The sequence below is a fragment of the Lipophrys pholis genome (genome assembly GCF_963383615.2).
Source record: "Lipophrys pholis genome assembly, chromosome: 6".
In the NCBI taxonomy this organism is placed as follows: Eukaryota; Metazoa; Chordata; class Actinopteri; order Blenniiformes; family Blenniidae; genus Lipophrys; species Lipophrys pholis.
The window spans coordinates 6,992,104-7,004,419 of NC_137629.1; the positions used below are offsets into that span (position 1 = coordinate 6,992,104).

The 12,316-nt window shown below is 39.3% G+C and overlaps 1 protein-coding gene across 3 annotated transcripts in view; it reads right to left on the bottom strand.

Moving 5' to 3' along the window:
- atp8a1 (ATPase phospholipid transporting 8A1) overlaps positions 1-12,316 on the bottom strand; it is a 115,068-nt gene that overhangs the window by 72,014 nt on the left and 30,738 nt on the right. For all 3 annotated transcript variants that reach the window (XR_013935411.1, XM_080465387.1, XM_080465386.1), the window contains exons 5-11: positions 9,537-9,582; positions 8,977-9,017; positions 4,568-4,641; positions 3,149-3,218; positions 2,924-3,051; positions 2,189-2,300; positions 1,817-1,982 (exon numbers count right to left, since the gene is read on the bottom strand). Coding sequence is in view for 2 of the 3 variants with exons in the window: in XM_080465387.1 (XP_080321513.1) it covers positions 1,817-1,982; positions 2,189-2,300; positions 2,924-3,051; positions 3,149-3,218; positions 4,568-4,641; positions 8,977-9,017; positions 9,537-9,582 (637 nt within the window). In the remaining variant the exon portion in view is untranslated. The remainder of the gene's footprint in view (positions 1-1,816; positions 1,983-2,188; positions 2,301-2,923; positions 3,052-3,148; positions 3,219-4,567; positions 4,642-8,976; positions 9,018-9,536; positions 9,583-12,316) is intronic.

A 12,316-nucleotide genomic window follows, 5' to 3' on the forward strand; every position in this document is an offset into this window, starting at 1 on the left:
ACATGCAGATACTCTGCAGGACCTCGGGGATGTGGCCAGAAAATACCCAACTACCTACAAAAACTAACAGTGGGAGATGGAAGGAACACCCTACTTTAGCTGTTACAATATCTGGCTGTCAACAAATGCACTGACAACTGTCAGTATTTTGCAACAGGTCAGAGTCAAATTCATTATTCAGCTCGTGTGCATGATCACTGGCATTTGTGGTATGTACCAGCCTGTGAGCTGTGGTGTGGCCTCACAGTTTCTTCTGGTCCGATCTACATTTATCATCCAAATGTTGAGTGAGTGCAGTTGAAGAAAAAATTATAATTAAGAAAACAAACTGGTGATAGTAAATCAGCTGTTTGTGACAATATCCCCACCTCTCTTTTGTCACAGGTTGAATAATACACACTGGACAGAGCCTCGGCAACTCCTCATGAAGGTAAAATCAGTCTCAAGATGAAGCTTTATAACTTACACTGCCCTCATTACTTTGACATCAGGTCTTTTAGAAGGTGGTTGGAATGCCAATGTGGCCAACATTTAAAATTTAAAAAAAAATTTAAAAAATAAAAAATCCAATACTAAAGTGTTTGAAGAGGACAAGTGTAAGTCATAATGCAAGCTTAAACTGACCAGGGCACAACCTCTCCTATACAGGCCTATCAGGGTACAGAGTAATGGCTGAAGTGTCACGATAATCACTTTGCACACCAGGTTCAGAGCTTCATCACAACACATCCAAAGCCAGGAAATGAGCAGCCTTCTTTTAAACTGAGCTGATGTCTGTTTCAATGACTCAAAAAAGACTAGTGTCCTATAATGTTTTGAAATGCTAGTAAAAAAAATTAAGTAAAAATTCACCTCTATTCCCTCCCCTCCCCTATCTATCTGTCCTTTGAAAAATCCACACAAGAATAGAGGGCGGCAGAGGCATTTAGAAAATGTCAGCTCGTGTCCCTCGGGTCACATCGCATGTTGTGTTCAAGCAACAAACACATATAAGCCTCCTGCGATGAAAAGCTTCCTGAGCCCAACCTCATCTGCCTTGCAGTCAAAGTAAATGCTGCTATTCATTTCTTAGAGGAAAAAAAAAATATATATATATATATAAAAAAAAATGAGGACAGAAAAATGACAGTCTGAAGCTTGGGAGCTGCAAAGCGTTTAACGTGGCACAAAAAAAATGGAGGAAAAGTGAAACACTGTTTGCATCAGGCACTGAAAATAACTAGACGAAGGTATAAGAGCTGGAGGGGAAAAACCTATTGTTGGATCCCTGGTATGTGCTTGTCCATGGCATGGGCCCATACAAAGTAGGGCAGCCATATAGGGGCGAGGGTAGGGGGCTTCATTTGCTTAGCAAAGGCAGAGCTTCAGTAAGGGGTTAGTAAGGGAGGGTCATTCACGGATGGCCAAGGCTTTTAAATGGTTGTTACCTGGAGCTGTTAAAAAAACGACAACAAAGAAAACAACAAAATCAAACAGAACATTAGAAAGGAACAAAAAAGTACAGCAGCGCAGTGATATTCAACCATTTCTTTTTTTTCCAATCAGACTCATTCACAACACATTTATGCATGTCTCAGCTGTCTTTTGTCACTTAAAAAGGGAATTCAATTATTCCCACATTGCCACATATTTCACTTGTAATGCGAAACGTAGTTTGACTAAGGCAACGTAAAGTAAAACTTGGAGAAAAAAAACACACGACACAACACATACCAGCATTTAGGAACTTAAAGTGACAAATAAATAAGCTGATATGGACAAGTGAGACATAAATATGCGCTATAAGATGTGCAGCAGGGGCTGTTGAGACTCTTACAGTTGAGGTCCATGTACCAGGCATCATTGCCATACTGGTACTTCCAGATGGTTTGGCCGATGGAGCAGACCAGAGAGATGGCCAGCAGGCAGCCAAACAGCACGAGGATCTGAAAGTTGGTGATTCGCTCTACATTGGATAGCTTCAGAGGAGGCCGTGTGGAATTCTGGGAAAAACATCAGAAAACAGCCGTGTCAAAGATAGACAGCAAATTCTTCTTGTGCGGTCTGTGAAAGTGGAAAAACTAATTTGAGTAAAACAAAGTCTCTGTATAGGTTATAAAATATCTACAAAGCGATAATTACTGAGAAACATCAAGACTGATTATTTTCCAGCTAATAATACACTAAATGCTCTACATGCATGCCTCACCTGCATGAGTTTTGTGTCATGTCCCGTGTAGACAACCACGCCATGGATCCACTGCGTGTTTCTCAGCTGTGCTCCTCTCAGTAAGATCTGGTCTGGGCCCAGTGGCATTGTGCTACAACGAGAAGCATCAATGTCATTAGGAGGTTTATTTCCTATTAAGACATCACAATCAACTGGGGTTCCGAATTGTATGTGCTGCTGTGACAGACTGGCCTCCATATTATAATTAGCTGTTTACAAATGCTCTAGTGGTAAATGTTCATTTGAGACCAGAACATACAAAGTGTGTGAAATTTTTAGGAATGAACAATGAAACATGAAAACGAATTATAGTAGAACTGTGAACTAACAAATATGGAGATGACCCTTTAAGGATTAATGACTTCAGCATCCCACTGCTAAAACTGAACAAAATACACAGTACTCATTATTAATAACATTTCAGTCAATATGAAGATATTGCATTACACTTTTAACTCAAGTCTTTGACTCTTTGGTTTAAGCCACTGTGTCCTAAAAGCTGCCACACAGACACAATGCATTTTCCTTACAATGGCAAAGCAGGTTTGAAATTGAATATCACTGAAGCAGGTCCTTTAATTTTATTTAGCAGAAAGATGAAATATTCCCTGCAACCTCATAATGCTCCGGTATTGGCTCTGGTCCTGGCTAATGCGCTATTGAGTTAGTAAGAGCGGCACAGAGCCAGGAGTGCAGCCCTGCAACTGAGCCCACCTGTGTCCAGTCAGGCGGATGTTCCCAACAAACTCGTACAAATGGCGATTTGGGCTTTCGCACTCCATCCGCCCGGATAGACGCATCAGGTTGTCAATTTCCTTTATCTCTGCAGTCACTTGGAGACCCTGCAGATGTTGTTAAAGCAGCTTTAAAGCAGTGCAACATTGTGTGGACTGAAATTCATAATGGAAATGTAGAAAAAATTATTGAGAGAAAAATCACCTGTCGTATTTTAAGGTTTGTTTCTCCATCGAGGTTCGATGTTTCAATGTAGCACATACCCTGTGGTTCACTGTTGTGGAGCGATAAGATAAGACATTTGGGAGTTGTATAATAATATTCTGACAGTGAATTATTACTCCATAACATGTTCCAGATTGTGTCATCTAAACTTGTTTTAAATACTATTGTGTAGTGATAAGCAAAGTACTAATTATTTCCCAGTGATTACTTCTCAATATCAAGGTCAATTTAATGTGTTACAACAGAACAACAGCTTGAAAACAGCTAACAAAGATGCTTCATGCAAGCCAAAGAAAGCCTCTAAACAACATCAGGGCCTTAATGAAGTCACCCACTTAATGTACAGTAAACCTCCCAAAGACAGACATAACATCTTTGTTTGGTGTTCCCAAGGAGCCTTGCTGTCTTTCAAGTGAAGCTAAAATACACAGCAAAGGCACCAATAGTGAAGACAGGGAGAGCAAGAGAGAGAGAGAGAACATCAAGAGTGGGGCGATCGGAGCAAGCAGGCATACCAAGCACAGCAAACAAAGCAGACAATAGAGTTCTGACAGACTCTGGGCACACGGACAGAGAGTTGTACAGCATGCCGGTGGATGAGGTGAGCTGGGTCGCTGGTTAGCTGCTCTTAATGGAGTAAATTATTCATAAGCCCTTCCACAATCACTGGAAGGTTTTGAATCTGCTGCTAATAACTATTAAATGAGTGTTTGATTGCAGAGAGATGAGCAGAAGCCTACTGTGATGGCCACAAAGTGAAAACTTACATTTATTGCTGTTCTACTTCTTGCATTGTGATTGTGAATAACTGAATTACATGTAGGCTGCTCCAGATGGCAGCAGCATGTTGTGCAAAGTTAGTAAATACTGTAAGTCCAAGATGTGGGTTTTATTCCCCACCTTTTTCATCTTGGATTATGAGTGCATGCAAACTATAACACATTCAGAGTGCCATACAAGCCATGCAAGGGCAGGGATATGGAGAATAGACTCAGACATAAAAGAAAGTATTTTAAAGGAGGAGCATGTGCTCCTGTGGTGTAATACTACAATCAAACTGAGCAGTGTTAGAAGTTTCAGCCAAAGATTTAAAATACTCCACAATACAATGTAAATGGTAAAACAAAATCAAACTTAATAAAGCTGCTAATACAAACAGCCAATTACGGCTGCCAAAAGACAACATGGAGGAAAAGCAGAAAACAAATAAGAAAGACACATGGCATTGAAATATCTGGTTGTTTCCAAAACAATCACAGGCCCTTTCCCTCCTTTGGTGTGAAAAATTAACTATTTCTCAATCATGTTAGGAGAGCTACAATGCCCCATCTCAGTTGGTACACACAGCCCCCATCTCTCCCACCGCTGTATTGTTGGTAATGTTGCTGGTTTCCTGACCTGGACGACAGAATGACGAGGTCAGCCGGGAGGTGATCCCCATTTGCAGCTCTGACTACTTCCCCAACAGCCACCTGATATTACCAACCACACACCAGCAGGGGGAGTGTGGCAGTTGTTTGCACAGGGAGGGCAGGAGGGGAGGATGAGAGGGGAAGAAAACAAAGGAAGGATGGAGAGGTTTCAGTTTCAGGGAAATGAGAAGAGCACAATGATCAGTCCTGTGTGATCAAAGGAACGGTTGGTCATCTGTTCACCTTTTCACAAAACTGTTAAGGAAAAGGAACATCTCGAAAAAAAAATATTCACTGGTTTCATCGGAGGAGAACATGAAATAAATTTGAAGTAAAAACATTTAAGAAGGGCAAAGAACTGCTGTTAGTAGGAATATCTCTTCCATTGCACATGGTTTTTGAAAAGGTGAAGGAGGTAGGTAGGTTTATGTTGATATGACCATTCAAATCTACTCAAAAATCAGATTACCACAGACCCAACTGAAGAAATGATGGTGGCCATGAGAGGTAGTGAATTACCAAATGCTTAAATGTCATATTTATATACTAGTAATACAGCTGACTTCCAAACTCAAAAACACTGGCTCAATGATTCTCTCAAACCATCACTTCTTCATGAAGAGCTGACAGAGAGCAAGAGGAGGAAAAGGAAACAGAGGGAGAAGTTCCACACAGTCCGGGCAGAACAGTGGCCTCCGATACCTGGATGATAAAATGGCAGCATCCGCAGGTACGAAATCACTGCCATTTACTCTAATAATATCGCCCACCTCAACCTGTGAAAATAAACTGGTTACTGCTGTGAACTGCCGAGAAAACAGCAATTTCAGCAAAAAACTGTTTCCAATATGACAAAGACACACTCATCATTCAGATGTAAGAAAACATATTCAATATTTTTAAAACCTTTGACTTGTTTGATGATGGAAAAGCTTGACTTCCTAGTTAATAGTGAAAGTAAGATATCCAGAGGTTATGATGTGACAACTGTCATTTTGAATGACAAAGTCAACAAGGTCAGTAAATTCAACTTCTGCTTGATAGATATCAGGAATTTCCCCTCTGGGGATTAATACAGTGCCATAAAAAAAAAAGCAGGAACGAAAAAGTGGTGGTCAAAGCGTGTTGTTTTTCTTTTAATATTTGTGAGGAAATCTTGATGAAAATAAATTGTCACAGAGTGAAAGTATAAACCACGTTACAAAAAACAGGCATCCTAAGAACCCAACATGTTGATAATTACATATTTAAAGGATAGAATAAGTTCTCATGCATAATCAGAAATAAAGCAACAACTTTCCATTTTGGCACTGCCTGATTTTAAAGATTATTATTATGCAGCCCAGACGAGCCCCCTATTTAATTTGTGCAACCAATCCTTTTAAGCCAGATGGAAGGCTATCAAACTTTCTACTCTGGTAGACCCCCCAATACAAGCAGTACTACCTCACAAACACTGGGAAGATTCATAGAAAAGGCGCAGAACCCATGGATTAAAGCACAGTTAAAAATCTGGAATATGATGAGAGAAGAGTACAAATTAAATAAATTACAGATAATTTAATGGTGTGCCTATTATCCAGATTTTAGGCCTAACACATTAGATAAGGGTTTTAAATAATGGATTTTAAAAGGAATAACAACATTTTACTTTCTCACAGAAAAGGGACAATTTAAAAACATTGAGAGGTTAAGGGAAGACTATGACCTTGAAAGAACTGATTTTTATAGATTTCTCCAGGTACAAAGCATTTTGAAAGTAACATCAGAAAGGAAATGGACATTACTGACCCAATATTGATCATTTTTATGAATGCTTACCAAAGCAAATCCAATAAGGCTGTAATCTCCAAATTTTACAAAGGCCTATTGTCGAAAAAGTCCTACTGTACAAGATATGTTAAGGAGAAATGGAAGAGGGAGGACAATCTTTTAATATCGGAAGAGGATTGGCTTGACATTTGCCCTTCTGGACAGAGCTCCACAAAGTGTTAAGAGGGATATTTAACACTAACCTCCAAATGCAGTTTACTACATTACTTTTGGAAAATTTACATTTCCAAGTTAGACAAGCTAATGAATATTTTTTGGGTCAGGGTTAACTGCTGATAACTGCTGGTAAAAAAAAGCCATTATAAGGCATTGCTTGCTTCTGACTCACCGACAACACAGGACCGGATAAACATAGTAGATGACATTTATCTGATGGAAAGGATTGCCTTCTCCCTTTGCCATCAGATTAATGTATTTACTAAACTTTAGACCAAGTTGGTTAGATATAGGAGTTCCCTACAGATGGAAGTACTAACTGAATGATTGTATAATGTTTTGATACTTTACAGCTAGATATTCTATGGGGCCTAACAATTACTCTTGTACCACTTATACTTTATGTAAAAACTCCCGGGTAGACCTTTCTTTTTCGATTAGCTTTTTTGTATCTGACCATCTTTACTGATATGTTCAAAGTTTGTGTTTGATTTTCTGTATTTTGTTTCTTATTTTGTGTAGGGAAAAAATATTGTATATATATTGTATTATGCTCTCACAAAATAAAAAAAATAAAAAAGAAACATGAAGGGAATCTGTCCAAAAGTTGTCAAATTACTCCTCAATACTAAACGAATCTGCCACAAACAATGAATAATCAAATACTTTCATTCCTTCAGTATTATCACAGTCAAATGGAACATATAAAACACATGATAAAACACCTGATGATCAATATATTCGCTATAACCACAAGTGAAACATCCTGGCCTGATTCTGGTTGGCTTGAGATTAACTAGCTTTAACAAACTTAGGAGGCCAAACAGGAATTTATGACTGAAGCTGCTTATATAATATGCATGATGCAGATATAAAATGCCTGGATTATTTGAGTCTACACTATTTGTGGGCTCTTTTATGTTTATAAAGGGAAAAGACACATTCCAGTAAACTACACTGTTGAGCTGAGCTGCAATGCCCTCTTTCTGCCTGAGTGTATTTGGGTGTGGGTGTGGCTTCCAGGCTGAATGCAGCAGCTCGATTCCATCAGGTGGAGGTGATCTACTGATCAGAAAAGTTTGGAACCATTCACTCAGAAGGCAGTGAGTCTGGACTGCAAGATCAAAAGGAAAAAGAGACTGCAAGAGAAAAAGCGTGCGTCAAAAACAAGGAGCCGGTGAGCTTTGGGCATGTTGTGTTTTCTTGCATTTGGATTGCCATGAGCTGTGGTTAAATCATGTAGTCAGATTTCTGTTAAGTTGAAGTCACGTGTTTAAAAGGCCATTAAAATGTTGTATATTAACATGTTAGTGGGAAGTACATTTTAAAAAACGTGTATCTTCAAAGAGGAAAGTTGAAAGTAATTTCAACATAGGTTTATGGGAGTTAAAAGGTGCTACAAGTTAAAATCAGTATTGAGCAGTGATGTAAAGTGTAATTCATTTATTTGGGGTATTTTAAGTATGGACAATTTCTACTTATTACCAATGTTCTGCTTAATTTGAAGGTTATTTTTTCTTAGTCAAAAATTTAAGTATTGGATTCTTGAGTTACATTTGAGTGTCTTTTTGTGTTTGTATTTTAAGGTTTTTCACTTGTTTGGCCGGGACAACTTTCAAAATAAAAAGAAAAGAAACAAAGTGGTCATTGAGTGAATTCCAGGCAGTATCTTCTGAAGCAAGCTACCCTTTCAAGTGGGTGGAAAATTGAAGAAACTGAGAATTAAACCTTACAAAAGTAAGGAGCACTTGACATCCACCACCACGAGATCAATTCCAGGCAGAAATCAAATGTTTTTGTTACAAGGTAAAGACAGAAACAGGTTTTTGTTGCTCTTCAGTGTAGTTTCAGTTAATGGACTCAAAGCAACATAAACTCTGTAAAAAAGATTTCTCATATTGGTCTTATTAAATTCCATTTTAATTGTTGCAGAAATGTTCCTGTGGGAGTTAAAATGGAAGCACGATAAGACAGACACTCCATAATCTGCAAGTAATTTAGTTCTCCAAAAATGTTGCGCAATGTGAAATAAAATATTCTTAATGTTCACATGTTGAATATGTATGTTTTTAATGAACAGCGCAATATCATTCTATAGTCTGTGTTACTGGAATGCCAGGTGATAACTCTCCAACACCTTCGGCTTTAAGCTGAACTGCTCCAGCCACAATAATAACGTTCCATTATGAGGGAGGAGAGGAAGCCGCTCTTTGTCCTCCAGCTTAGCCTCCTAATGACCGGCCACATGGAAACACTGGATTAATTAGTTTAGTGTGTGTGTGTGTGTGTGTGTTCGCGCTCCAGATGATGATAGCATTGGAGGTGGTGAAAGGTCACGGGATGAAGGATATGTTTGCTGCTCCAGAAGAATAAAATGACAGCCAGTGATGCATTGTGGGTACATACCTTCTCCCAGTGCACAATCTCCCAGGCACCATTTCTCAGTACTGCGGAGTGTAGTAACAGAGATCCAGGAAGTTCCGAAACGACAGAGGAAGTGAGAGAGACGAACGAAGAAAAGAAAAACAGAAGCTGTGAGAAAAGATTCGTTGTCAGGCCGGTTTCTGCAACGAGTGACTCTGGAGTCACTATTTAGCGTCTCTGTTGCAACTCTGAATTTGTAGCTCAAGTTTATAAATGTAAAACTCAAAGAAAAGAAGGTTTCATTATTTCGTCAACTGAGGTACATCCTCCTGCCTCCAGTCATCAGCCTGGTGTTACTGATGACAAGTCTCACTAAGAAAACCGTAGATAAAGGCAACAAGAGATTTCATAAGTGTTGTTATGGTTATTTTGAAAATATGAAATATTTGGCATGAAAATGTTTCTTGATCTAAATTAATTTTGGAGCATGTCAAAAAGAAATTCATTGTTTTAATAAAATGCTATCATATGTCAACATTGCTACACAAAATGACATTCAGCAGTATGCTTTCTAATAAAACAAGGAAAGGGTTTTTCAGTACCTTGACATTCCTTCTTGTTGACCACATTGTCAGCATTGTGACGTTTCTGGAAAAGCAAACGTTCACATTACACGCATATTATATTTTCCATTCACTCATAAGCACCTAAACAATAATTTTCAAGGTTCAAGGTCTTCATTGCCATTTCCCTGCTTCCACATGTAAACATATATTTCCATTGACTTTAGAGAATAAAGAATTGAAGAAAATAAATACAAATGTTGAAATCTAGGTTAAATCGTGCAGCAACCAAGACAAAACCGGATTTGTAATGCTTAATACAAGACGTGGGTTAACATTAAAAAGTATCATGATTACAAGAGCTGCAGCTGATTTCATAAGTTAACTTGTACTGATACGGTCGGCACAGTATCTGATTGTTTGTTACAAGAAATAGAAAATACCCAAGAAAAAAATGGCTTCTACTCATTGCAAATGAGACTGTCACTGCTATGCAATGCTGGTTGATGAATCATTTCATTTATTTGTCAACATACTCCAAACAACTGGTATGCTGATTGTTTGCTGACCATGAATAGCCAAATAATCAGCAACAAGCCTACACGTCTTCATACCGACAGTGCGTCTTCCAACTAACTCTGCGAACTAAACTATACTGTGTGTGACCCCATCAAAGTCCAAATCAGCAGCATTACGTCTTGCCGTGTCGGCTGAACAGTCACGCAGTCAACTGACTTCGGCAGCTGATTCCAAGGGACAGTCTGTCAAGTGGCATCATGCTGAGTAATAATGTGTTGCTGCGTTCCTCTCATGTAACCAAGTGATCAGTGGGTTTCAAAGTCTGGGCCCTGAAAGCAACATGGGCTATTTGTGATGAGCAAAGAGCGGGCAGGTCCAATCGGATATGTGTTCTAAATCATTTCGGGCTCCTTCCAGTTCAAGTTCGGGGTGATACTGGTGACTTCAGGGAGGAAATAAGTCTTCAACCTGCTGACACCGAGACCAAGCGTGAAAAATGGGTTTGTTTTATGTGCATTCACACGTCACCCTTCTTTCCAGACTTCAGTGGGGTTAAATTTGATTTGATAATCCCCGCAACATGCTGCGGTGGTCTATGGTCTAATGAATAGGCCGGTAATGTCACAGGGATTCAGCCTTTCAGCAACTTCACAATGCTCCGAAAAAAAAAAGTTTGCTGATCGAAAACCTTTACAAAGTTCATTCATCATCCCCTGTGCAAGAGTTGTGGGCTAATTTCATTCATCCACCCTATTAGGTCTGGTTCTAGAAAACCCTCTATATTTACAGAGCTGTTTTTGACAGGTACTTCACAATTTCTACTCCCTTTCATCCTTCTCGTCTTCGCCGTTACGGCCTCTCTCACTTCTTGTTTCCCGGTGGAGTGAAAAGGAGAGGTGCTGTATTTAGATGATGTATGTAATCACAGCACAGTGGAGAAGTTCTACGTGAATACTGCAGTATTGGGCCTCTATAGACTTCAACCATAAAGAGAAAAATAGAGAAACTACTGCTACTGTAGCTGAAACAGCTAATACTATGAATGTTAAACATACATTTAATGAGACATTGAGCTGTAGTAAAGGACATTCAACCAGAGGGAAAAAATATAATTTTCTTCAGTTTATCATGTGCTGACTTTCCTTTTCAACACACCATTTAAAGACTGAAAGTTTGGAGCCAATTCTTTATCCAACACTGTTTACATTTTAGCCTGTGTCTGCTGCAGCAGAGGCAGCCAGCAACAAGGTAATGTTCGTGCTGTACTGTGTGTATCCATAGTGCATGATTCATGAAGTTAGGGGTCGATGTTGCCCTGTCAGGTCAACTTGTGAGGGACAGCACAGTACAGGGAACAGACGTGTGTGCAGGTGACCTTCAGCAATAAAGACGGAGTCATCACCACTCTGTTCCCATGTTTTTCACAACAGGCCAGGAGAAAAAGTGCTGTGCTGTTCCCTTCAGCACCAGATAGAAGCTAATAGTATAGAGTAACCGTCCACTGGGACCTGCAGGGAGGATCGCATTGCAGGGTCCCTGCAATCCAGTGCAATGCAACATTCTCTCACTTAGTTTAGACAGATGTGAGTGGATTACTTGCAAACGTCTTTTAATTCAACACAAGAAAAAATTCATATAGTGAAAAATATGAAAATCCATCTTGTATACTAAATAGAATTCTTAAGCATCTTTCTAACAGCTCAAGCTCACTTGGGGGCAGACAGTTGGTGTGTTTTGTGTGTGTAATTGCCTTTGTACATGAGCATTCAGTATCTAGGTTAATTGACTGAATGAGTACCCCAGGTGCAGTAGGCACAGCTGTGACCTCTGAAATATGAATGTGTGTATGTACGACGACGTGTGATGCCATGTCTATATGTTGGGGAAAATCCTGCTGTGGTCACATCATCATCACTGCCACCTCACTGATTCAGGACTCGGAGGACTCACTGCGCAGTAAAAGCACTGCACACTACACATACAGGGGGGACGGTCTATTTTAGTTAAGGTACTACGCTTCAAACGAGGATCTCTGACCTACTAATAATACAATTATAAAAAATTTGTTTTTTTCTTTGTGTTTCATGAACTCAAACTAATTATTTGTATTAGATTTAGTGTGCTATAAAGGTAGACTTGGATGAGGAGGGCTTTTATCAACCACTGAAGACACAATTAACACTTTGTGGCAGGCATACAAGCGTAAAACCATAAGGCCTGTATGCTTTCCGCTTTATAGGAAATTTAGTAAAAGCTGGTTTAAATTAAGTGCAAATTTGGTCTTTTAAAGAATAGTGATG